Genomic DNA, 25,000 nt, shown 5'->3' on the forward strand with positions numbered 1-25,000 from the left:
CACTCCAAGGTGACATTAGAATGAAATAACCAAGACAACTATCAATCTGACCACATAAAGCCACTCCTGCACCTCTTGCTTTGGAAAAATGAGCTTGTCAATTGGATGGTATATTTTGTTTACGAGTGATTTCCATCCCTACTGATTTGTACGCAAGTGAGAACACAGCATATCATAAATCACAAATGAATACTTATGCAGAAATAAAGTCTCAAGTGCGCAGATCAGCTCAGTGCAGATTCCATTTTTGATGTCCATAACTTCACGACGGGACTGATATCCATGGGATGCGGTGCATTGTAACCTAGATATACTGTCGTCTTGTCCTGCAGTACTCCACAACCTTTTGTCTCTCATGACGTGAATAGATGTGCTCAAATTAAAATTTAAAAAGCGGAAAATGAGGGTAAATGTGCTGGCCTAGTTTAATTTGTCAAATTGTGTTCATTTAACAGAGTGAAAATAGATTCTTATGAGATTTTTTTTACCCCTTTTTTTCATAACCACGCTCTATCAAATGTGAAGGACAAATGAAGCACGTTATAGGTCAATTTGCAGACTTAATTAGAGGAAGGTGATTCGACTCGCCCACTTCCTCTGCCCTCGTCTAGACATACCGACACGTCCTCCGTACATCAAAGTGGCTAATGAATCAAGGCATCAGAAAAACATCTGCGCTCAGAAACCCAACAGGAATTCTATATTGTCCCAAAAAATAAATAACATAAAACCAAAAATACAATTTAAAACAGCTCGGGGCGGGGGGGGGGGGGGGGGTAAAAAAGAGAAAATCAATCTTTCAAGTCAATTCAATTCAAGTAAATAACAACACATGGTACAATCCGTATAACCCAAGCTTTGTTTAGGTCAAACGTAAAACCAAAAAATTTAAATACAGTGATACTTTGGCTTACGGACTTAATTGGTTCCCAGAAAGTGTGTGTAAGGCGAAAAGAGTGTATTCCAAACATTAATTTACCTTAGGAAACCAATAAAATGAAAATAATCCATTCCCAGGTCCCCATTGTTCGGTCAATTTCTGTTTCCACGTTTTCCAACCGAAAGGGATCCCAGGGAGACCACACTGATACACCTCAACTCACTCTCGTTATTTATTGTTGAGTGAGTTTTGAATACATTGTTTCTTTTTTGTGCCAACATTAAATTGTATTACAACAGTTTTTTTTCGCATCAAGTAAAAGTCCATTCTTATTCACTGCACAAGAAGAGGATGATGCCAGTGTCAATGTTCGGGCACCTACCTTGACAGAGCGGGTGTACGGTCAGGGTATGGTTATGTGCGTGTTTTCAACTTCTTACTTTGTGTATGTGCAAGTGTGGGGCCTGGTGGCAGTGCTAGGCTTGCACCTACCAGCCTTGAAGGTGTGGGGGCAATGACGTCGAGGGACAGTGCCTGCAGAACCAGGGTGACGTCAGTCAACGAAACCAGTGTCAGGCCTAGCTGGGCCATGCTGGTCTTCAATGGGGAGGAGGACCACCAGCCTCCTGACGTCTCTCCGTAAGATTATGGTCGTTTGCAGCGGCAAGTCCTTCCTGCGTTGCCCGACTGCCAGTGGGGAAGGCAGGACGGCACATATCCTCACATCTGTTGTTCGAACAAGTCCTTTCTTGTCTGGGTAGACGGCCTGGATCAGTCCAAGCCGGAATTGCCCTCATAGAGCGTTCTGGTCAGCGATCCACACGATGTCACCGACTTCAACATTCCTCTTTGTGTGGTGCCATTAGGGCCGCACATAGGTTTGGTCCGGCACGTTCATGCCATTTTGACCAGAACATGTCCATGCTGATCTGAATGGCTCTGAGCCAGGGATAGATACACAAGACGATTTCACCTGTATCACCTCCTTGTCCGGTCCGTCCGAGGAGTAGACTGTTGGGTGCGATGTACTCGACTGAGTCCTCTTGCAATTGTGCCCTCGCATAGATTGGCCTTTCATATGTACGGTTAGCTGCCTGATAAAAGAGGGTTTGGAGTTCGCTCCAGGTGAATGAGCCTACTGTCCCACCGAGGCTCCTGAGAGCTCTCTTTAAAACCTTCACTGCGGCTTCGCGGAGTCTTGGCGAGAGAGAGAAATGCCCCATGTGTCTTTGCCTGGGTTGTCTTTGCCAGCTTCTTGGAGGGACTCCCGTACCAGCATGACTCCCTTTTGCTTAGCTGGTGAGGCGAGACCAATTGAGTCGTAGGATGCTGCAATTTGGCTCAGCAGGATGCGCCTTGTCAGGGGGTGTGGTGTGACTTCCCTGACCAGCTCCTGTCTCAGATTGAGCCCTGTTCTCATTTTCCCTCTTTTCTTGGATGATTTTTCTTGGTTGATGGAGGTTATCACCCGAAGCTTGTCTGTCTCGGGTTCGTAGCCAACACCCAGCGCTTTGTTCTCCTCATCCTTCATTTGGTTTGGCAGCACAAAGGTCCTGGGAGTTGTTGTTTTGGCCCCGATGTCAGCAGGTGGACGACTCCTCCCACTTTGGTGTGACAGAAGCCGTGGCTTAAGGAAGAAACCCACCGCTCTCTGAATGTCCTCCACCCCGCTGGTGATTTTTTGCAGGGTTTCAAGGCCATCATGTGATGTCAAGATGTCATCCACGTAGCTATCCTCAGTTAGAACGCGGCATTCTTCAACCATGTCAACGAACTGGGGAAGGTTGGCGGTTTCCCTCATGGCGACTTGGGCGATACAACCAGCTGGTTTGTCACAGATGTTTACCCTGACAACTGCGAAGACCTCCATTTTATCTTCTGGGCGGTCTCTCCAGAGAAAGCGGTGTAGGTGGACTTCCTTTTCCTTTAGCCACACTGAGTTATACATTTTTTTCACAACTCCCAGTGCAGCGTGTTGTCCACTCCTGAACCTCAGAAGCACTCCCCATATTGGGTTGAGAACATCGGAACCCTTGCACAGGAGATTGTTGAGACTCATCCCTCGGAACTCTTGCCTGTTGTTCCACACTATTCTCACAGGGGTTGAAGTGGAGTGAGGATTAAATGCAACCAGATGACTCATATACCATGTTGGACCGGTCCAGCTATCGATTTCCTCCTTAGAGAGTTTGACAGCAGCTCCTCAGGCAACCATTTCATGAATTTGTTTTTTGTATGCAGCTTCCCATACAGGTTCCTTCTGCAGTCGTCTTTCAGTGTTCCTGAAGGTCGCCTCGACTGCTTGATGGTTGTCTGGCAGTGTTGCTGGGTCACCCTTCCAAGGATACGCTGCGTCCCAGTGGGGGGCATCACTGTTTGTCAGCCAACACGTAAGTGAGGCAGTCCTTTATCTTCTTCAGGTCCTTTTCTTCCCTGAGAGTCATTTCCTTCCCTCTCGCTGTGAGGCTCTGGGCAAGTGATCTCTCCTCTGCTGCTTGGACAAAGATTGTCTCTTTATATGCAATCGAGACATACCTCATACTCCTTGCAAGGTGAGTGTCAGAGCGGTACACACCCAAGTAGATAGCCTCAATTAGGTTGGGGTGGGTTCCTCCAACAGTTTTGCCCAGTGGTCCATCCCAGAGCACGAGGTCCCACACAATTTTGGTTGGCTGGGTACAAGTCGACCCTCTCGATGACTGATCAGGAGGTCTATTTTCTTTGGCTGTACTAGTTCATCAGCGGCAACAGCAGGGAAAAATGTTTGCAATTGCCTGGGTGAGACAGGCTGGTTCACCTCAGCAATGTTAAGTAGGCCATAGCAAAGAATATTATGTTCAGCCACTTTTCCCTTTGGGGTTTCACCCTCAGGCGGAGGGAATATCTCTTTGTCACAACTGTCTTACTCATGCCCCCAACACCATGGATGATCAGCTTAATGTCCTCACCTGACAGACCAAGGCGGTTGGCTGCTTAATAAGTAATTTAGTTCTTATCAGAAGCGAGGTCGATGAGGGTGCCAATTAGACAGCCTGAGCTTGTTGTTGCTTTCAGCAGCATCATCACTACTAGGTATTCCTTCAGTCCATCTCCAGCATTGGCACATACAGTTGATGAGACTTTGTTTGAGAGTACCTTCTTGCACTTCTCTCTTTGTTCTGGTGTGAGCTCCGCCAGAAACTCCACCTGCCTCTTAGTCAAGTCAAGACTCTTTCCTCCAGCTCGTGCGCTGCTTTGATTCTCACACTCGTCCCTTTTTGGTGAAGGTGTCTTGGGACAGAGGAGATAGTTGTGTCCGAAACCCCCGCTCCCTGACAGACTGGTTTTGTGCAGAGGAATTTGGAGGTACAACCTTTGACATCCTTTTTGTGAGGCCGCAAGCATTTGAAGCATGACCCAATCTGTGGACTGAAAATTTCCCCATTGTGGGACGAATAAAGGTTTTCTGATTCTGATTCTTAATCTTCCACAGATGAGCCTTTCTGCCAGCAAGGTCTTGTTCCTTGAAGGTTTTGCACACAAATAGCCTGCCAGCGTGCGTGTTGTGCAGCTAGTGCAGCTAGTCGGATCGTCCTTTTGACCTGCAGCAGATTTAGTGGAGGCTTTCTTCACTTTCACGACTGGTGAACTTTTCTCCACTGGATCTTTTTCTATAGAGGTGGGCTCTAATTGGTCCAATTCTTCCAGGATCACTTCCTGTTTCTTCAGGAAGTCCAGGAGGCAGTCAAAGTGGTTTGGTGGAGAGAATCTGTAAGCAGGGTTAGTTGTGTGCACAATCCACTCCTTTTTCAGTGTGCTGGGAAGCTTGTTCTCCAGAGACTGGCAGACCACCCGATTCTTTACGGCACCCTCTTCTCCAAGGATCTGAAGGTTGCAAAGCGCTCTTTCCACAGCCTGAATCAGTTCAATGGTTTTCCTGGGGTTGTTGCCTTTAAGAGAGGGAAGAGCCTGGACTTCATTGGTAATTAGCCAGACTATCTTCTGCTTCTTCCCATACTTGTTATCCAGCAGTCTGAACACGTCATATGCAGAACGACAGCTGGAAAGAACAAGTTTATTTTTGACCTTTTCATGCAGGCTGCTTAGTAGGTGAAACTTTCTCAGATCTTCTGCTCCCTGTGGGTTGCCTAGTAGCTGCAGGTCCGCCCACTCGGCCTTCCACCTGGAGTAGTCCCTCATATCGCCGGAGAAAGTGGGTAGCCGCGCCCTTTCAAGGCTGATTTGAGGCTTGAAATCAAATGCTCCTTGCTGCACAGTTCTGGGGCTGATTTGTGGTGAGAAAGGCTGGGTGATTGTGTTGGAAATTCCCATTCCAAGGTTGGAGGTCAGCGCTTTCTTGGTGTTAGGTTCAGGCTGTGGTTCCACAGGCTCATCTGGGAGAGAACGGGTGTCTGTGCTGGACATTCCCGCTCCGAAGTTGGAGGCCAGTGTTGCACAACTTGCATCCTCCTTTTCCTCTTCTTCCAGTTTGTCTGACAAAGCCAGGAGCCTCTTACTCAGTGTTTGGTAGCATATTCTTAGATCCACTACCTTAGAGGCAGGAATCAACTCCTTCCATTCCACGAGCATGTCACTGAGTTCGGTGACCTCTCTGTCCTGATCTTTATTCCTCAGCCTGCGGTCCTTGATTGGTTGCTGAGGGCTGACTTCGTCCTCCTCAGCCTGAGTAACTGCAGACTCATTGATTTTAGACTGGGCAGAGAACAAGTCATTGCCATAGCCATTCCAAAAGGCTTCTTGGGTGACTCGTTTCACCTCAAGGAACTTTACCTGACACTCAGCGGTGAGCCTGTCGACTTCCACTGCAGACACTCTGACCGTTTCATTGTCTGATTCTCTTAGGGCGTTGGCATACTCAAGCCCGGCATCAACAACTTGAGAGAAGTCCATCTCGAAGCTCCTCCATTCATTTGGAACATCACTCGGATCCAGGAGTCCAGCCGCCACATAAGTAGTCAGAGCATTTCCTTTTCTGGTGAATGAGGCCTGTGCTTTTGACCATGCATTCATGAGTTTTTTTCAAGTCATCCATCTCAATTCCGTTTCTGTTGACTGGAGACCCGATTGTTTGACCAGTTGGGTCCTTGTTGAGGGCCTTTGTTCCACTTTATTGATACAATTGGCTCCTTTGCCCAAGATCAACACGAATTTCAAAAGATTAATTGATTAGATTTGGTTTTGGGATCTGAAATCCAGTTACAGACCACTGTACCGGGTGGCGGTTGGTACAGTTGTTTGCTTGGGGCCAAGCTTATCCAGCAGTTCCAGGTCTACTCCAGTCAGTCACTGGAGTGTTACGTCAGCCAGGGCTGGGTTGGCTGTGCCTCTCAGGTGAGCAAGCTGCTGCTGCACCAGTCCGGTGCAGTGAACGGCGGTTTATGACTGTTCGGTCAATTTACGTTTCCACGTTTTCCCACCGAAAGGGATCCCAGGGAGACCACACTGATACAACTCAACTCACTCTCGTTATTTATTGTTGATTGAGTTTTGAATAAATTGGTTCTTTTTCTTGTGCCGGTCCCAAGCCCGGATAAATACAGAGGGTTGTGTCAGGAAGGGCATCCGACGTAAAAGCTTGGCCAAAACAAACATGCGGATCAAACTTCTAAGAATGGAGGACACTGATTTGCTGTGGCGACCCCTTGAAGGGAAAAGCCGAAAGGAAAAGAAGAAGAAGAGCAGTGAAGTAGGTCATAAACCTACAAATGGAAACACATAATATAAATGCAACTCATTCACAATCATTTCTTATCACTACTTTGACATTATTTTTGTTTGAATTAACAGAAAGGTAGAACGTGGAAATGCAACATGTCGACTCACCGGCGGTGTGTGTCTCCCTCGGCTAACGAGAGCCACCTGGTTCGGGCAACATATATCTCCACAGCCACACCCACTCACCAGCTGATCGGATTAACCCTTTCAAGTTTGTACTGCATGTAAAGTCAAGTTTAACATGTGATTGGCTATTCACACAACACCCATAAAACATAATTTTCTACTAAATAAGCCTTAAAACTACACAACATATACCTTATGTTATGTATAATAAATGTGCTATGGTATTGTAATTCAAGAAATAAAGTGTACTGTAAAATAAAGTCGTTTTATTTACCTTTGTGATGGTCGGTGTTGGCTTGATGGAATGGATAGCTTTTTGCATAAAGTGTCTCAAGGAGCTCTAGGTTGTACAGGCAGACACACTAGAAACGTCATTTATAGCCGGTTCCCTTGCTTGTCTACTCTTCAAATTGTACAGTTGGCTTGTGCGGGTTATTTGTGGAGCCTGATTGATGGGCTATTTTAACTTTGCAGTCTACACTCTGCCTTTGAACTATCAATAAAGAGTCTACATTTCACTGTTTTCTATCCATGTTCTCACCTTTTCAATTTTGTTATTTTTTTCACTTTTTTTTTGTTTCAAGCTCTGTCGTCTGCTTTCCTGTTCATGTGCAGCTATGTGTTACTATAACCCCTCCCCCCGCTCACTGCTGTGTGTGTCCCCTCCCTGCTCTACCACAGACCATGACCAATCACGTGGGGCTTTAACCAAAGACTGGGGCCGGGGAATAGAGGACAAAAAAAATCGGCTGCCATTTCCATCTTCGTACACTTCAGAGATCCAGCTCCAAGAAGCGGCTTGTTAGCGAATGACACATCACTCATTGTGGCGCTCCGTGTGTTTCCCGAAAACTAGTCTGTATGCCAAGATTCTATTCTCGCGAATTTAACGTTCGTAAGGCAAAAAGTTCTAAAGCTAAAGCCTTCGTAAGCCGAGGTATCACTGTATTACAAAAAAAAATATGTAGACAAAAGTCAAGAAACTTTTGAGGAGGCCATCTCTGATTAAAATTTCCTGTTGACCAGTGTAATGGCTGAGTTTTTGATACAAGCAATATTATGCGAATGTACTTAATGGATTCCAAGGAATCCAAATCAATAAAGCATGTTCATCGTGATGATATCTGAGCAATGGGTGACCTCACTTGGCGTATTCTGGACAGATCCCATTTCCAGATGCTGCTCAGGGCACACATCACCCATGCATTTTGGAGAACAATAATAATAGTATAGTGTTTGTTAATGGCTACTGTTGCACCGGGAAATCCCAGCTGTGGTACTGATACTTTGTGTGTGTGTGTGTGTGTGTGTGTGTGTGTGTGTGTGTGTGTGTGTGTGTGTGTGTGTGTGTGTGTGTGTGTGTGTGTGCGTGTGCGTGTGTATGTGTACATACATGCACAGCGTGCGCGCATCCTGGCACTGAGAGAGTGAGTAGGCAGGCACCCCGGGGCCATCTGCTCCCCGCCATGCTCACGTGTCACACTGTGACAACACGGCATTATTGATTCACGCCGCCACATCCGCTTGTGTGTGTACACGCCGGCGTGCCGCACTGTCAGTGTGTATGGGCAAGTGTGTGTGCGCACCATTTGTGGACAGCAAATAATTGATTTGCACCAGTACATCCGCTTCTGTGTTTGCTCATGAATGTGTGTGTGTGTGTGTGTGTGTGTGTGTGTGTGTGTGTGTGTGTGTGTGTGTGTGTGTGTGTGTGTGTGTGTGTGTGTGTGTGTGTGTGTGTGTGTGTGTGTGTGTGTGTGCGCGTGTGTGTGTGTGCGCGTGTGCACACGCATGTGTTTGAACTCTTGCTAAGTTCAAAAGGGTCAACGTGCCCAATAAATACATTCTTAATACAAGGGGGATATATTATGGAAAATGGATTTATTAATTGTTTTAGTTGAGTGTTTTGATGTTTGGTGTTCAAATCTCGATTTAGTGAGGGTGGAATTTGCCCGTGTGAGTTCTCTGCAGGTCCACCGGTTTGCTCCCAAATTTGCAAAGATGCATGCTTTTGGCACAGATTCAAAATTGACCATAGATGTGAATATGAGTGTAATTTTCAACAAACAAGCAAATCTTTTGTTTCCTATCTATTTGTTTCTGCAACAAATTACCCAGGGGCGGCTTTACACAAACACCATTCATTTGCAGTCTGGAAGATGCTTCTGCACTGGAGGATATCTCAGAATTTCATCAAATCTCCAAGAATACCAGCATTTTTCAGTGGTTCCTGTTTATTGCATATTTTTATTTGCCAAGCCATACTTCAATAATGGGCCCATCTAATATCTGAATGGCATCTGGAAGGCAAACTGTCTTGTAAAGAAAGAACACACACATTTCAAACACTACTTGGGGCAGTGTGATGTAAACACGCTTTACCAACTGTCGAGGGTAATACGATTGTGACATAAACAACATAAAATCTTGCCATGTCAAATAAGGAGAGGTTCCAAAGGTACTTAGCTAGCAGCTAGCGCGAGAACCTAACATCACAGACTACATATTGGCTCAGTGTTTCCTTGTTTTATAACAGATGGATTCCAAAATATGACACCAGCGACAGAAGATTGACATCTCAGTTGTGTTTACTAAAAGCAAGTCAATACGGGCAAACCTGCAAAAATAAAAAAATAGCATCAATACATTGATTAGCAGATCAACACTTCTGCTCGGTCATCCATGGCTACTAGCAATGAATAATACCTTCCGTCTTTCACATTGAAAGTCAATTTTTCTTGAAAATAAAGATCATACGCTACGTTTTCTCAGTTTCTCAGATGTTTGAGAGTTGAGGTCGTCAGTGTATAATGACTAGAGCAAGGTAAGGAGGCCTTCTCTTATTTGCATGCATTCACGGAGCAAAAGCAGCAGCACATCCAAACAACAGCCTAATACCCTGAGACCTGGCTCCCAGTGTCAGGTAACACTGTGGATCCCTGAAAAATGCAGGGACATGTGAGAGGCTTCTAAATATAGAGGCGGTAGCATCACTTGCTCCCCTTGCAGCCGCTTAATTGTCATCTTAGGTGTAAATCCCACCCCTCGTTCACTACGGTGCAATCATTATGTTCTTATCAAACAAAAACACCACATTTACGTTTGAAGACGAAAAAAAAACAGCCTAATGAACCCTCAGAGACGGCGGATGAAAGGGTTTTTCTACCTCTTCCCGTCACGGTGGGAGCGGGATAACGAGGAGCCCGCTGGGAGGCCGGCTGACTTTGCCACCGGGCACAACCTCACGAGCCGCGCAGCATATCAATATATATAGAGCAAGGTTAAACGCTTTCTTCCAATTGTCTGTTTCAAAGAACTCCCCCGCACCCGGCAAGGTTTTGAAAGAGATCTGATATAAGGGCTGTTTCTCAATTAATTGCTGGCGCAACAGAAGCCAGATGGGACCCCCCTCCCCCAAAACTGTTTTTAGCTAACAGCATAATGGCCTGCAGTTTGAGTGCCCTTTGGCACCAGTACATTATTTCTCAATGGTTACGTCCCAAATTACAAAAGTCCTCCAGGTCACACTGTTGTTGGAAGAAAACATAATAGCAACTATTCCCAGTTGTTTGCAACATATAGTCTGCAAGTATTGAAATATTTATGCCATATTAAACGCAGTACACAAATCCTAATTCCGAATTTGAGAAGACCAACACAGCACCAGCTCACACCATATCTTGTCATTTGGATGACTAACTTGTGGGACATGTTATGTGAACACCGAATGCAACCAATTGTACCTCTTTTTTATGTGCGCCAACGATGCAAGCTTCAGTTTCAGGGTCTCCAGTGGTTCACATCACAAGCGCATCGTCCAAATTTTGGCTAGACTTTCCGTTGGTGGGTTGATGATTACAATGCTAACTGTTTTTTCCCCCAAAGCATTTAGGGAAGCAAAATATGTGAAAAGCTCATGATAATTGATGAGGATAATCTTTTCGAGACATCCACCCATCCATTTCTGTATTTATTTATGTATTTATGTATTTATTTATTTATTAATTTATTTATTTATTGTGATGTGTTTATTTATTTATTTATTTACTTATGAGCTGTGATATGTTTGATTATGTACTGTGATATGTTTATTTATTTATGTATGTATTTATTTTTTTAATATGTTATTTCTTTATTTCTGTGTTAATTTATTTTTATTTATTTCTTTATTTATGTGCTGTGTTTACTTATTTGCGTACTGTGATATGTTTATGTATGTATGTATTTATTTATTTATTTAGTTGTGTATTTCTTTGTTTTCTTTCTTTATTTTTATGTATTTATTTCTGTATTGATTTATCCAGTCATTTATTTATTTATTTGTTGTTGATTTTTTTTTTATCTTTATTTTTTTGGTTATTTATTCTTTGCTCACTTTTAATGGAAAGACAAACTTGCTCAAGTTTGCCTTGTCTGTGTAAGCTCTCAGTCGTACAGGACTGGTCCATCGATTAAAAGGTTTCTTCAGCCGTCATCTGTACTTTTTTGAAGGTGTCGGACGTTTCGCTTATTATCCAAGAAACTTCGTCAGCAAACTAAAGTCTTACTGGTAGTTTAGGCCCTATATATATATCCCTACTGTCCAGACACGGCGGTGCCGGACTCTGCTATGATAGGTCCCTGCTCTCAGGTTGGGGGGAGCAGAGGACTACCCACTGCAGCTGCTCCACTGATAGTTCCTGTCGTTTGCCTTGGTTATCACTAACTGTATAACTCACTCCACTGCCTCGAAACATCCTCGGCATGTGTCAGCTTGTGAAACTGGAAGTTGTTTGTGATTGAACCATACCCGCAAACAAAACACGTCTTATGTACAAAACGTCTTATGTACAAAGATGAGTACATTGCCTTGATTTGTTCCTGTACCATAAACTAACAAAAGAGCAAAAGGGCCCACACCCTTTAGTGGCTACTCAGGAAAGCAACACCAAGCTCGTCTCCATTATTTATTTACAGTCTCACTTCCCAAGTAGACATTCCTGTGGCTCTCCTGAGGAGAGAATGCCTGAGAATAGTCACACGGGAACGGGTTGCAAATGGGTGCAGCAACACAAACAAAAACAAATCACTAAATCTCTGAGACATTACTGGAGCATCTTTTTTTATTTCTTTTTTTTTTAATGAGGTGTTGCCCAGGTGCATAGTTGTGACGTGTTCCCCAAATGCGCGGCATGTCTGGAATGCTCAGAGAGACGAAGGAAGAAGGAGCCTACATGCAGATACCAAAGACAAAAAGAAGAAATCATCAACTCTTTTTGTCTTTGCATCATTAACAGGTAGACATCGAGTTGTATGTCAGCCTGTTTGTGAGGATGACTGACAGCTCAGACGACCAAACTGACTTCTGAAGAAATCCACAAAAAGAATCTTGACAGTATCATAGAGCACTGTGTTGTCAAAAAGTAAGAGTCAATATATATCCTTTACGGGAATAGATCCCAAACCCAGGCCTGCGGACTGGTACCGGTATTTTGAAACTCATCTGTCTAAACACCCGTATGGGTCATGAAATTCAGTCATAAAAAAGAAAACCCGCAAGCTAGCAATCATGAGCGAATCGTCTGGGAGCTTCTTCAAAAAGAGGGCAAGGCCAAACAATGCAACAGAAGAAGACTACAACTTTTAAGAAGAATGAAAGCTGCATTTGAGACAATGTCAGCAGTCCTACTATTTTTGCTACAGGTGATACAGAGGCACCAAGCACACTCTGCGTGATGAGAGGACAAACCCGCAAATAAGACAGTGAAGTGCCACGAACTACAAAAGGTGAGTGCCAGATATTAAAGCTGTCCAGTGAAGTTAACACTGTCCTTGAAAGGGTTCATCTGGACACGCTGGGTGTCCCATCTGTCACTGCTCTGATACGACATAGACCCTCTTTAAAGTGCCTGTAAATGCCGCAAAATGGCAACTGCAGCGCGAATGAGCAGAGTTCTAACACTGGCTCCGAAAAAGGAGTTGAGTTTAAGAGAATTGAATAATTCTCCCCACCCCTCTCCACAGAGAATCAAGGAGTAGTCCAATGCGTCCATCTTCACACTAATCCCGAACAAAATGTGAAGAAAACCAACATTCTCTGTACAGTGGTGGGCCGTCTCTGCTGGCCTAAAAATATGGCCAAAACAAACATGCGAATCAAACCTCTGAAGATGGAGGACAATGATTCACTATGGCGAACCCTGAAGGGAAAAACCGAAAAGAAAAAAAGACTGATGTGAATTATATTTTGTCCATGAATTTTTATTAAATAATTCCAAATTGTCTTCCAGCTTCCTTTCACTGCTTTTCTCCTGTTGGGCTGCATCTAGATGTGTGTTTTCATATTTAAGCATTTAACCAATAACATTTCAGCCACCATTTGTTACCACGGTCAGAAATCTACCATGGCACCTTCACAATCAGTTCTGCAGGCTCTGAAGCATAAAATACAATGTCGATGAAACTGTTCCTTTAACCAATCAGAGTTCGAGTTGCCACCCAAGGCCTGCTCGACGGCGCTGGAAACGTCAGTGTTTTCGCAAATATGATTGGCTCGTCACATGATTGGCTCGTCACTAGCCAGTCATAGTATTATTAGCCGCTAGGTGAGAAGAACATACTGGCCAGAGCTAGCACACTGTATCTGTAGCTAGCTGCACAAGCAAATACATTTTTGTGTTGATTTAATAGTGGTTTTGTCAAGCGACATGGGTGAAGGAGAAGAAATTGATTTGGTTGCAGATACTGTTTACTGTTGAAGCCATTTTCAAGACGGACTTTTCAAGAATAGATGGACATCATTAAGAAAGGTTGGACAGCTCTGGAGATAGCAAAACTGGCAAATAATATTGACATTTTATGAGGTTATCATGAATCCAGACATTCATAGTAAAATTCCGAACAGTTTAATGATAGTATTTCTTAAATTTCTTTTAGTCACAAGTTATTTCCTGGCCAACGACATCCTCTAGTTCTCTCATCTCATCTCATTTTCCGTACCGCTTATTCCTCATTAGGGTATCGGGGACATCCTCTAGTTGACGTGTAATAATTCACACCACAGTTGCAGCTGTGGAGTGATTTAGACATTGCACTACTGAAGGCCCAGGAGTGACATGAACAGCACACTCACCACTGCTGTAAAGTGATGGAACGGTTTCTGCTTATTGATAAATTGTGACTACGGTTGAAATATTTAGTTTTTATATATAATAGGATTGGATTAGACTTTTTTAGTCTTGCAGTGGAGAAATTTACATTTCACAGCAGCAAAGTTATGAAAGTAGGAGGAAAGGAAAGGAAGAAGTCGAAAGACAAACTACAGTAGTTGCTGGAAAGGCACCACTCCTGCGGCGCCATCTTGAAGTCAAAAAGTAATATAGTACGATAATAATGATTTCCAATAGCGTATTTAACGTAGCTTGAGTATCGAGACTCTTGAGATGTGAGTCGTATTAAAACCATTCTCAAGAATCAAAATAGTGACGTACAAACATCGTGGCTTAATGGATGGTTTTCAGTTTCATATCCTTGTCTCGTTTCAGCATCCTGTTTTGCAGACATGCTTTGAATGTGCAAGCTGCTATGTGCAGGTGCGATGGAGCCTGCCACGTTTTGCAGTTGTTTCAACAAATTCCACTTCTGTTCCCTTTTGAATGTATTAGTTCAACTTGTATTGTTGTTATTTGTTCTTATCACTTGCTAATCCACAGAGCAAATCTTCATGTTTACGTTCTTTTTACAGTCTTTTTTGTATTTTTGGGCATGCATGAAATCTTGCGTTAGCACCAGTGACCCTGATAGTTTGTGCTGAAGAAAATCACGATGTGACGTTTTCATCTGGACAAAAAACAACAACCAGAGACTCTGTGGAGTCATTCAAACTGCAAGCTACATTGCGAAGGGTTAGCCCCCCCACCCTCTTCATCCTCCTCCTCCTCTCCAAATTCCTTAGACAAGAATGTCTGGAACAAGCCTCTTTGTGCTCGGAAGATCTCAAGGGCGACGTCAGATCTCTTCACTCCAGTAAGAAATTCTTCAAGTCAGGCCGAGCCCGTAGGAAAGAAACTACAGTGGAGGCAAACATGGCAGAAGAAGGGCCGAGGCCTGGGAAGCAAAAAGGGTAGGATGGGGGGGTAACTGTTGTAAAACACACAAAGCAATGCAATCTTAAAGGACAACCGACGTCTCCGGACAAGTTGTGTCCATAATTTGTAAAATGGCTTCAAATGAGTTCTACTGAGCGTATTTTACAAAGATTCCACCGCATATAGCTATATCTTACATTTTAAGACTCGCGCTGAATATTCAGGAAGTCTTGTTTTTGAGTTGGTGACAATTCCTTACGTGACGTCACTGAAGGAACGCTCCTGACCAAAAAAGACACATTGTAGCAGTCCTTCCATCACGTCAATGTATTTTGCTGTACTTGTTTGGTCTGAAAACCTCGTAAAAAGCCGCCAGAAGAGGACGACCAAGCTCCATGCAAGGAATTTATCAGGCTGTGGAAACGGGCTGATTAATTCCTCACAGGAGCTTGGATGCCATTTTCTGCCTCTTTTTTGGTGATCCATTTCCCCCCATGTTGCCTCAAAATCGCACGGAATAATTTCTTTAATCGATTGCAAACATGTATGCTTTCCTCTTCAGAACTATTTGAATCATATTCATAACTGGATGTGTAACAAGAAAGCATATTCTCCGAATCTGAAGCCATTGTTTTGATTCTCCAGCAATGCAGGACGTCTTGGCGTGACGTCACGAACTGGGGGTGGGACTTTTTGAAAATGCCCAATTCGCAGCTCAATTTTTTGCAGATTTTGGACACTTTAAGTCCTTTTAATTGGTGTTTTGCATTTGACTAAAAATATCATACTGCGTATTTTGGGTATTTTAGATGCTATAAAACGTTTTTATGATGTCAGTTAGGAAACAAAAATGTGATGTCGGTTGTCCTTTAAGTTTTGTGGAGTGTTCCAGAAGTGCAAAGCAATAACCGAGTCCAGTTTGGGATGGTTTTTGCCGTTACAGTCCGCACGCCTAAGACTGCTAAGTCTCACAGATCGGAGTGGCACTTGAAACACCTTGACCTCATGCATTGCGATTTTACAATCAAATAAATCCGACATGTATTTACAGTGATCACTTGCCAAGACACGTTTGAATGGATTCCACTCGAACGATGCTTGGCGGCGCCGATGATGCGTGAAACGGTCCGGGAGATGCAAATTGGAGATAAGTGAGGTTTTTATTTTGGCCCTCCCGCGTGTGTTTAAATGAGCTTCCTGTGCCAGTTTGCTCCACCGCTACTCAACGTGTCACCTAAATGGAGATTAATGACTTCCTCCGCCATCCCACAACCACTCAGCCTCAGTTGGAGAAGCCCGGGGTCGGTCACTAGGTCAGGGTTTGGCGATCCAGATGCCTGCCGCATTGTGGCAACATGCAAAGCTCATCTGTCAATTGGCATCAATGTGCATCGAATTGACCCCCCAAACCCATTCCTTTCTCCCCCGGCAATGAAACAGACCACCTGGCAGCTTTCTGCATTCCTTTTGGCAACCTAATCCAAGTTCGTTAAAAAAGGCGCTCATGCAGGTACATTAACTCCGTCCTTTCTCACTGGAATGAAAACAAAGCCGTGTTGGGGTAACACTCAAAATGTCACATGCATTACAGTGGCATAGAAGGTTTTGAGCCGCTGCCTGCGGTAAATAATTTTTAAACGTAATAGTACTCCACTCTGTCCCTGATATTAACAGAGTTTTTCTCCTTTCCTCTGGGCCTTATTTGCCCCAATGAGAAATTGGATTTTTTCCCTCCCTCATGTCGCCCAGAGTTTTTCTTACTTTGATTCACGCTTATTATAAATTCACCTCCAATTTATTCCAATGATGTGTTTGTGGTCAATTGAACTTTTCATTTTTAGTTCTTACATATATCAAGCTGTGTTATATAGAGCAGGTGAGAACATCACAATACTTTAGTCTTCTTATATACAGTACTGTATTATTATTATTATTATTATTATTATTATTATAGAATTTGCTCATGGCCCCTTAGGTCAATGTGGTGAATGAGTGAATAGTAGATAATTCAATGAGCTGTAAACGTAGACTTTGAAGTCCTGTTTGTGATGTAATATAAGGAAAGACATGCCCATTTCATGGTAAGATCAGAGCATTGTCATCAAATGGTAAATATAGTTTTGCTTTTATGATTGTTGCTGTGCTCATGACCATTTTGTGTTTGGGAGCCTTTTACTGAGTGTGTTTCTTGTTCTGTAGCCACAAAGTCTTCTTGTGCCGGTCCCAAGCCCGGATAAATACAGAGGGTTGTGTCAGGAAGGGCATCCGATGTAAAAGCTTGGCCAAAACAAGCATGCGTATCATACCTTTGAAGATGGAGGTTACTGATTCGCTGTGGCGACCCCTTGAAGGGAAAAGCCGAAAGGAAAAGATTAAAATTAATTCATATTTTGTCATTGTTGCTTTTTTTGCAGGGGGCACATGTATATTTTGATTTTTGTACGTGTATGTGTGTTAGAGAAAAAAAAACAAAGAAAATTTGAAAATTTGAAATATATATATATATATATATATATATATATATATATATATATATATATATATATATGTCTCGTTATATCGATATCGGTTATATCGATAGTACCGCTTATTACGATACTATTTCTATGAACGCAAAGAGAAAATTACATGCGCGCAGGGTCGGTTATATCGATATTTTTTCGGACTCCTGAGAATATCGATATAATGAGACGATATCTCGTTATATCGATATCGGTTATATCGATAGTACCGCTTATTACGATACTATTTCTATGAACGCAAAGAGAAAATTACATGCGCGCAGGGTCGGATATATCGAAAGTCCCGGTTATATCGATATTTTTTCGGACTCCTGAGAATATCGATATAATGAGACTTTACTGTATATATATATATATATATATATATATATATATATATATATATATATATATATATATATATATATATATATATATATATATATATAAATTTAGCTCTGAAATATCCAAGTTAAAGAGGAGAGAGGCACCGAAAACAGGCTGGAGAGGAGCATCCCAGCTCCAGGTGTTACTCTTCCCTTCTACTTAAAAAAAAAACATCTCCAAGCCAATCAAATGCCCTTTTAGAAGCCTACAAGCATGTGCAAGATGTGAAGTCTCCACTCACTGCCATCGTCTCCTCAGTGATGAAGGATGAACTCACTCGTCCAACAGGGAGAGAGCCGAAAATTCCGGTTTAAAATGAGGACACATTTGCATGAGTCAGCGAAATGCAAAATGACTCAGCAAATGCTTTGTAAAGGCTACTGGGCAACTTTTATGAAACTAAAAGGGCATTTGAATCAGGAGCCATTAGCAGCTGCTCCCATATTTGGATTGAGTTGGTCTTAAAACAACAGGGAACAGAGAGTGGCTGACAGACTGCTTTTCCATGCCACTCTCGTGTGTCCTAAAGCTTGATTGGCCTCATGCGTCACTAAAAAAAGTTTGGAACACAGAAAAGGATACTATAACAATTGCAAAACTATTTAAGGTAAAATTCAAGTGATTGAAGTATCATCTCAATTGTGTGTCATGTGGCAGATGGCAAATAAGCACCTCAATAAATAAATGGAACCCGATGGGACAAATGTAGCACATTTTTTAATCCGCATAAAGCAGATTAAAGATAAAAAAGGGGGTCAGTTCATGTGGATCAGCATAAATTGGAACAAGGAAGTGAGTTTTTTTTCTGTCCACCTTATCTACTTTGGGGTCATGTTAGGGCCAGTTGACTTGAAATGGAATGTCCAACCAGAGTCAGAAAATGGACCTTCTAAGTGAACCGCGACACCACTAACGAGCTACCATGTTATGTTAAGAGCTGATAAAGAATTTTTATGCTTCATGCAATGTTTTATAAAGTTACTGGACGAATATCAATTTGAGCACAAATTGAACCAACCACATGGTGTCCGTCCGTGGTTTATAGGTGTTTCAATGGCACATCTGTGACACCAAGACTAGTCGTACATGTTACGCAAGCTGTTTCTCATCTTCCTGAAATTAGTCCACTACAGTGAGCGACTGAACATCCTGCACCATATAACGCTAGGCCAATGGCGAATGTGGATTATGCTGCCATGGCAACCAGGGTGGAGCTCAGAAATTGAGCATGCACGCCAAGTGGCTCCGACTTACAAAAGCAGAGAGAAGTTAGCAGTAGTGGAGATAATGACACTATTTTCTCTCATGGAGACATCACTTCATACAAGACATTTTCCCAGGTGGCCACGTATGTGCCTCTTGCAACAAAACTGTTCATCCAACAAGACTCGATACATCTCGGTCTTCAACTGTTGCTTGAAAGTGGATCAGGATCTTCCCCCACCTGATGAACAACATATGCATAAGCAGTCCAAAAAATAAGTTTGGATGAAAATTACCCCTATTTTAGCAGAGTTAGGCAATAACCAAGTTTACAAGTACAGATACTCCCCAATTTACGAACATTCGAGTTACAAATAACGGTACGTACGAACATTTTTGCGGGTACAGTATGTCGAAAAATGTTCGGACAGAGATGTCGTACGACAGTTGGTGTGAATTTATTTTACGACTGTTCGAGTTTCTGTGTTTTAAACTTCACCATTCAGTGTTTGACTTAAAGGACAACCGACATCACTTTTTTTGTTTCCGAACTGATATCAGAAAAACGTTTTATAGCATCTAAAATACCCAAAACACGCAGTATGATATTTTTAGTCGAATGAAAAACACCAATAAAAATGGCTTAAATTGTCTAAAAACTATTTCAAATTGAAACCGGAAGTGGCCAGTTTCAGAAGGTCCCGCCCCCTTGTTCGTGGTGTCACACCAAAACGTCTGGCCTTGCTCGGGAATCAAAACAATGGCTTCAGATTCGGAAAAGATGCTTTGTTGTTAGTCATCCAGTTATGAATATGATTCAAATAGTTCTGAAGAGCAAAGCATACATGTTTGCAATCGATTAAAGAATCTATTCCAGTCATTTTGAGGCATCTGGAGAGAAATGTAGTGACAAACTCTTTAGTAGTCACAGTACTAAAGAGAAGATGGCGACAAAGCTCCGTGGAAATTGTCTCCTGGGACGTTTTGTAGGCGAACATCAAATACACTGTAGAAGTCTTGGCGCAACACACAACGATTCACCATCGCGTTATTTATGTGTTTTCCTTCTAATTTCGCCATCAACACGGATCAACACGAAGTTTTCAGACCAAAGTATACCGCAAAATGCATTGAGGAGATGGAAGGACTGCTACAATGTGTCCTTTCCCGGTCAGGGGCGTTCCTTCCGTGACGTGACGTGAGGACTCGTCACCAACTCAAAAACAAGACTTCCGGAATATTCAGCGCGAGTCTTAAAACGAAAAATATAGCTATAAGCGGTGAAATCTTTGTAAAATACGCACAGTAGAAGTCATTTGAAGCGATTTTACAAATTATGGACACAACTTGTCCAGAGACGTCGGTTGTCCTTTAAACATACATTCCATACAAAATATAGCACTTAAGCAAATTACGAACAAATTCACCTTACGAACGATCACTCGGAATGTATCTCGTTCATAAGGTGGGGACCGTCTGTACACTTAACCTAAATTTATAACAACCCTAAAATATTACAGACATGAACTTTGTAAATTCAGTATGCCAAACTGGCCATACATACATCTACATTGTGAGATAATCCTGACTAATACATGGGATGCTCTCCCTCTTTCTCTGTCTCTCACCGATCGTCATGTCTTCGCAGCTGCAAAAGCACCCTGGATGATGACCTACATTATTGTCCCGCCGGCGCCGGAGACATTCACCAGCTACCTTAGCAGCCCCTCCTCGCACCGAAGAAAGAGCATGTTCAGGACCAGCATAAGTCGCATGAGTTTGAGCCCGGCACTGGCGGAAGCTCTAGATTGGCGCCTATGCTGCTGGAAGGCTGAGTTGCCTTTGATATGTGGCACAAGATGCAACCTGGTAAAGACACACATACACACACATACACTTGAGGGGGGACGTTAAACGGCAAAATGGAATCCTTCAAATGAATCATTGATGCCCCCCTCTCCTCGCTTCCACTCCAAAATCTGATACCCGGAAGGCAAAAAAAGCAAGCACCACAAATGTTATGTTCTCATTAAAGTTACTTCTACTCATGAAGAGGCTAATTCCTCACAGATCGGTCTGAGGAGTTCCATGCCAAGGCGGATGGTTGCTAATCTCTACAACACGATTGATAGAAAAACATGGGGAGCTCACCTGAAGCTCATGCCAGCCGCACACCAAGCGATATTAGCAAAAGTCACATTTTGCTCTGACCCTTAAAGCCAAACCGAATATCGGCGTTCTGAAGTTGAACATATGAGACGCCATTGTGAGTCACTGTCAAGGAAAAAGCGGATTGCCCTGACAGCTGTAGCTACATTACCCTTGTCGGTGGAGAATACAAAAAGAGGAAAAGCAGCTGTGCATGCCACAATACTGTATCAAGTCTTCCTTTTTTTCTTTTGTCCAGTGGCTTTTTTTTGGGGGGGGGCTGGAATTTTGATTGGCTGCACATATCCATGCTGTGGCTTCAGTCAAATCATATTTTGGTAAGCATTTCAGAAAAAATGAAGATGTGCCAATTTCTTCACCATATTCAGTCATCTTTAACATCAATGGAAGAACCCCCCCACACACATTTAGAAACACCTTTTATTCCCCCCCCATCATAAACCATGCCATGGAATTCAAAATATGAAACCAGAATTTGTGTACATGTGTGTATTTTATAATCTCAACGGTCCCCCACAACACACACACGCACACACACACAAACACACACTTTGCCACCCCAGGTAAAATTGTCTACAACTGTCACTACAAATCAGCATTTCATTGCGACAACTGCAATTGAATTGGACGTGTCCCCCAATAAAACAACCACACGCCAAGAAGAATGCTGAATATAGACAATAAATCCATAAAAGTTATGTGCAAAAGCTGTAAAACTCAAAACCACCCAAGCCAAAGGCCATTTCATCCCTCATGTTGATGCTTCAAGCCAGTACCGTTTAAAAAGTCATTAGTTTTTTGTAACGTTGAATGTTTAAACATTCGGAAGCATTTTGATGTTAAATTTTATTTTTAATTTTTTTTTGTCGGGGTCCTTAAAAGGTCGAGGTACGAGCAGACTGCAGCTCCGTGTGACTGACTGCCTGTCTCTCCTCAACGCTAGCGGGGAGGAGCTCGGAAGAGAGATCGGGAGGTGTGACACAGATCGCTTTGTGATTGGTTAACGAGTTTTGACGGCTAAGGTTTACGTCCAATCATGAAAGGATATGAATGGAGGCCGCCCATTCTGCGCCTTCGTGCGTAATGGGAACATCTCGAGCTTTTTCGTTGGCAAGCCCCAACTACAACCATGATATAATGTGGCGTGTGAGGTCACATCTGCAAACACACGCAGACACACTCACATAATCGCGCATTGACGCGCCTTTAACTCTTAACAGCGACAGAGGAGCTCTGCTCCAGCGGTACCGAGAAAAAATAGACGACACCGAATAACACTTACCCAGCCCCCGTTGTCTTGGATCCAGCTGCCAAGGGGTCCATTTAAGTACTCAGTCATCCACTCGGCTATGTTGTCCACCTGCGACGTCATGTCCTCCTTAGTCGCGCACTCCAAGCACACGGTGCCGCCGAACTCGAAGAAGGCGATGATCCGGCCCCAGTTGACGCCGTCCCGGAACAGTTCGTCGATCACCTCGGCGAACCGCCGCTGAGCTGTAGTGGACGAGAGGTACAGCTGGCGGGACATTTCGGTGAAATCCGGCTGGTAAAGTCTCTCGAGTTCGTCGCCGGCTTCGCGCAGGACCCGGTGGATGTCGACGAGTGGGTCGGAACCGAGGATTCGCTTCGGGGGGGTGCATTCACGCTCGGGCCCGGAGCTGGCTTCCCGGCACCGGCGCACCAAAGTCGGCGAGGGTGCTACCAATAAGCCGTTATTAGCAGCGGCGGCATCGTCCTCCTCCCCCTGCTCCCGAGCGGCACCGAACTCCCACGCGTAGCCGCGTTTGGAGAGTTTATGGCAGATATAATTCTCCACAATGGTGCGATTGCGCTCGTTCGCCATCTGGGCTGAATTTGGCACTTTATACTCTCGGATTTGGTTCTTAAATAAAACGCATCGTGCATCCAATCGATGCACTGCTCTGCTCGGGGCTCATCCAAAAGTGGAGCGCGACCGAAGCGAACCGAGTCGACGCCTAAATCCCACGCGCGAGGAGGATATAAAAGGTTGCAAAAGTCTCCGAAAAAAGCTGCGAGGCACACTGGAGAGCTTGTCTTTGCATGGAAATCCAATACGCGGAAGAACCTGGAGGTGCTGCGGATGTATTCCCAGTGCGCACTAGTCAGACGTGGAAGAGTTGCGCAGGGGAAAAATGAGGCGCAAAGTTGTCTGCGCCAGAATGGCTGCTCAAGCGCCGCGTCGCGTCGCCGGCGGTTCGTTGAGGCGGCGAGCGATCTACACTTCGGAGACTACTGGCGAGGTTCACTTCCATACAGCGCCCTCCTCCTCCTCCTGCTTCGCCAGTGGGCTGCTCAATGCGCGAGCGATTTTTGACGTCACTTACGCAAAATCAACCCTTTGGTTGCGCTCTGGAGCCTCCATGTGTACGTGAGGAACTGCACACAATATCATTCATTGCATCCAAATAAACGCTCAGGGGCTACACGGATAACGTCTGCAGTTTTCTGTTGTTTTATGAGGATAATTAAGAATAATCCTGGGGTGTGTGAGGGAGGTAGTGGTTAGCCTGACAGGTGTGGGGTTCGGAATCTGAATCTGGGTTCTGACCTTCCAAAGTGGTTAGCATGCTTATATATATGAAACCTCTACTGGCCTAAAATATCTGAATCGCTGCTAATGACATTTTGTCCATGAACTGTTATGAAATAATTCCACATTGTCTTTCACCTTCCTTTCATTGCTTTTCCCTTTCTGTGCTGCTTCCAGATGTGTTTTCGTATTTAAGCTTTTACAAGCACACTTAAGCCATCATTTGTTACCAGTGTCAGAAATCTACCTTCACAATCAGTCTGCGGACTCTGTTGCATCGAATGTGTCGATCAAACTATTACTTTAACCAGTCAGATTTCCAGTTGGCGACACTAAGGCCTTCTAACAGACCTTTTTTCCTGGCTAATGGTATCCTCTAGTGCAGGGGTCGGGAACCTATGGCTCGCGAGCCATATATGGCTCTTTTGATGATTGCATATGGCTCGCCGATAAATATTACATTATAATACATATTGTCATTTTTTTCGTCGTTCATTTCCCGTTGGCGGAAAGCGCAATTTTGATTGGATGACACTGACCAGAATGGCCGAAATCGCCATGTTGATTGGATGATAGTGGCCGTCATGTTGAAATAGGTAAACGGCCCTTTAAATGAGCCCAACTTGTGCACTTCAGCGTGAAAGCACCGGCGCATTAGAGGAGAGAAAATGTTGTGATTCTAATTTGCAATGAAACAATACCATCGATGAAACAGTCGAATGTCAGTGACATTTTAACAAGCCCCATGTTAACGTTAGCATCAACATACTTCTGCGAGAAGTAGATTGCAGATAGCAAGTGTGGAAGCTTATGAGCCGTGTGCAGGCTAGCTAGCAGTAACTTCGCCTCTGGACCGGCAAATTGAATTTCATTCCGATCGTTTTCCTGGATTTTTATGAAACACGAGGAACGGAAAACCATCCATGTTAATTGTGAGTACTATCACAAAGTTATTTTAAATAATACATTCTGATATTTTGTTGAAAAGTGGCCGCGCAAAAGTCTCGTTATATCGATAGTCGGAAAAAATATCGATATAACCGGATTATCGATATATCCGATGCTGCAGCATGTAAATTTTCTCCTTGCATTCATAGAAATAGTATCGTAATAAGCAGTACTATCAATATAACCAATATCGATATAACGAGACTTTACTGTATATATATATATACGGATATATATTACACACATACCTCTTTGTTCTGGATTTCCAGAGGGCATTGTTTTCAACATGGACAATATTAAAGTGTGCAGGGTTAAAAAATGCATGAAAAAAGTTTAACATTTTACAATAAAAAGCTGATATCATTGTCCCATCAGTATGGATAGTCTTCTTTGCAGTCACTTGATTATCAGTCACATTTTAAGGCTTGGTTCAAACAGGTTGTCGCTTATCTCC

The 25,000-nt window shown here is 43.5% G+C and overlaps 1 protein-coding gene across 2 annotated transcripts in view; it reads right to left on the reverse strand.

The window, feature by feature from the left end:
- bcl2b (BCL2 apoptosis regulator b) overlaps positions 1 to 25,000 on the reverse strand; it is a 44,977-nt gene that overhangs the window by 19,249 nt on the left and 728 nt on the right. Inside the window, exons 1-2 of one of the 2 annotated variants that reach the window (XR_016116488.1) lie at positions 22,330 to 25,000; positions 20,556 to 20,744 (exon numbers count right to left, since the gene is read on the reverse strand). The exon at positions 22,330 to 25,000 is cut by the window's right edge and continues 728 nt beyond it. Coding sequence is in view for 1 of the 2 variants with exons in the window: in XM_089008776.1 (XP_088864902.1) it covers positions 22,330 to 22,890 (561 nt within the window). In the remaining variant the exon portion in view is untranslated. The remainder of the gene's footprint in view (positions 1 to 20,555; positions 20,745 to 22,329) is intronic. The other variant, XM_089008776.1, reaches the window with a different exon arrangement.

The sequence above is a fragment of the Hippocampus bargibanti genome, linkage group LG11, assembly GCF_051943395.1.
Source record: "Hippocampus bargibanti isolate YZ-2025 linkage group LG11, ASM5194339v1, whole genome shotgun sequence".
In the NCBI taxonomy this organism is placed as follows: Eukaryota; Metazoa; Chordata; class Actinopteri; order Syngnathiformes; family Syngnathidae; genus Hippocampus; species Hippocampus bargibanti.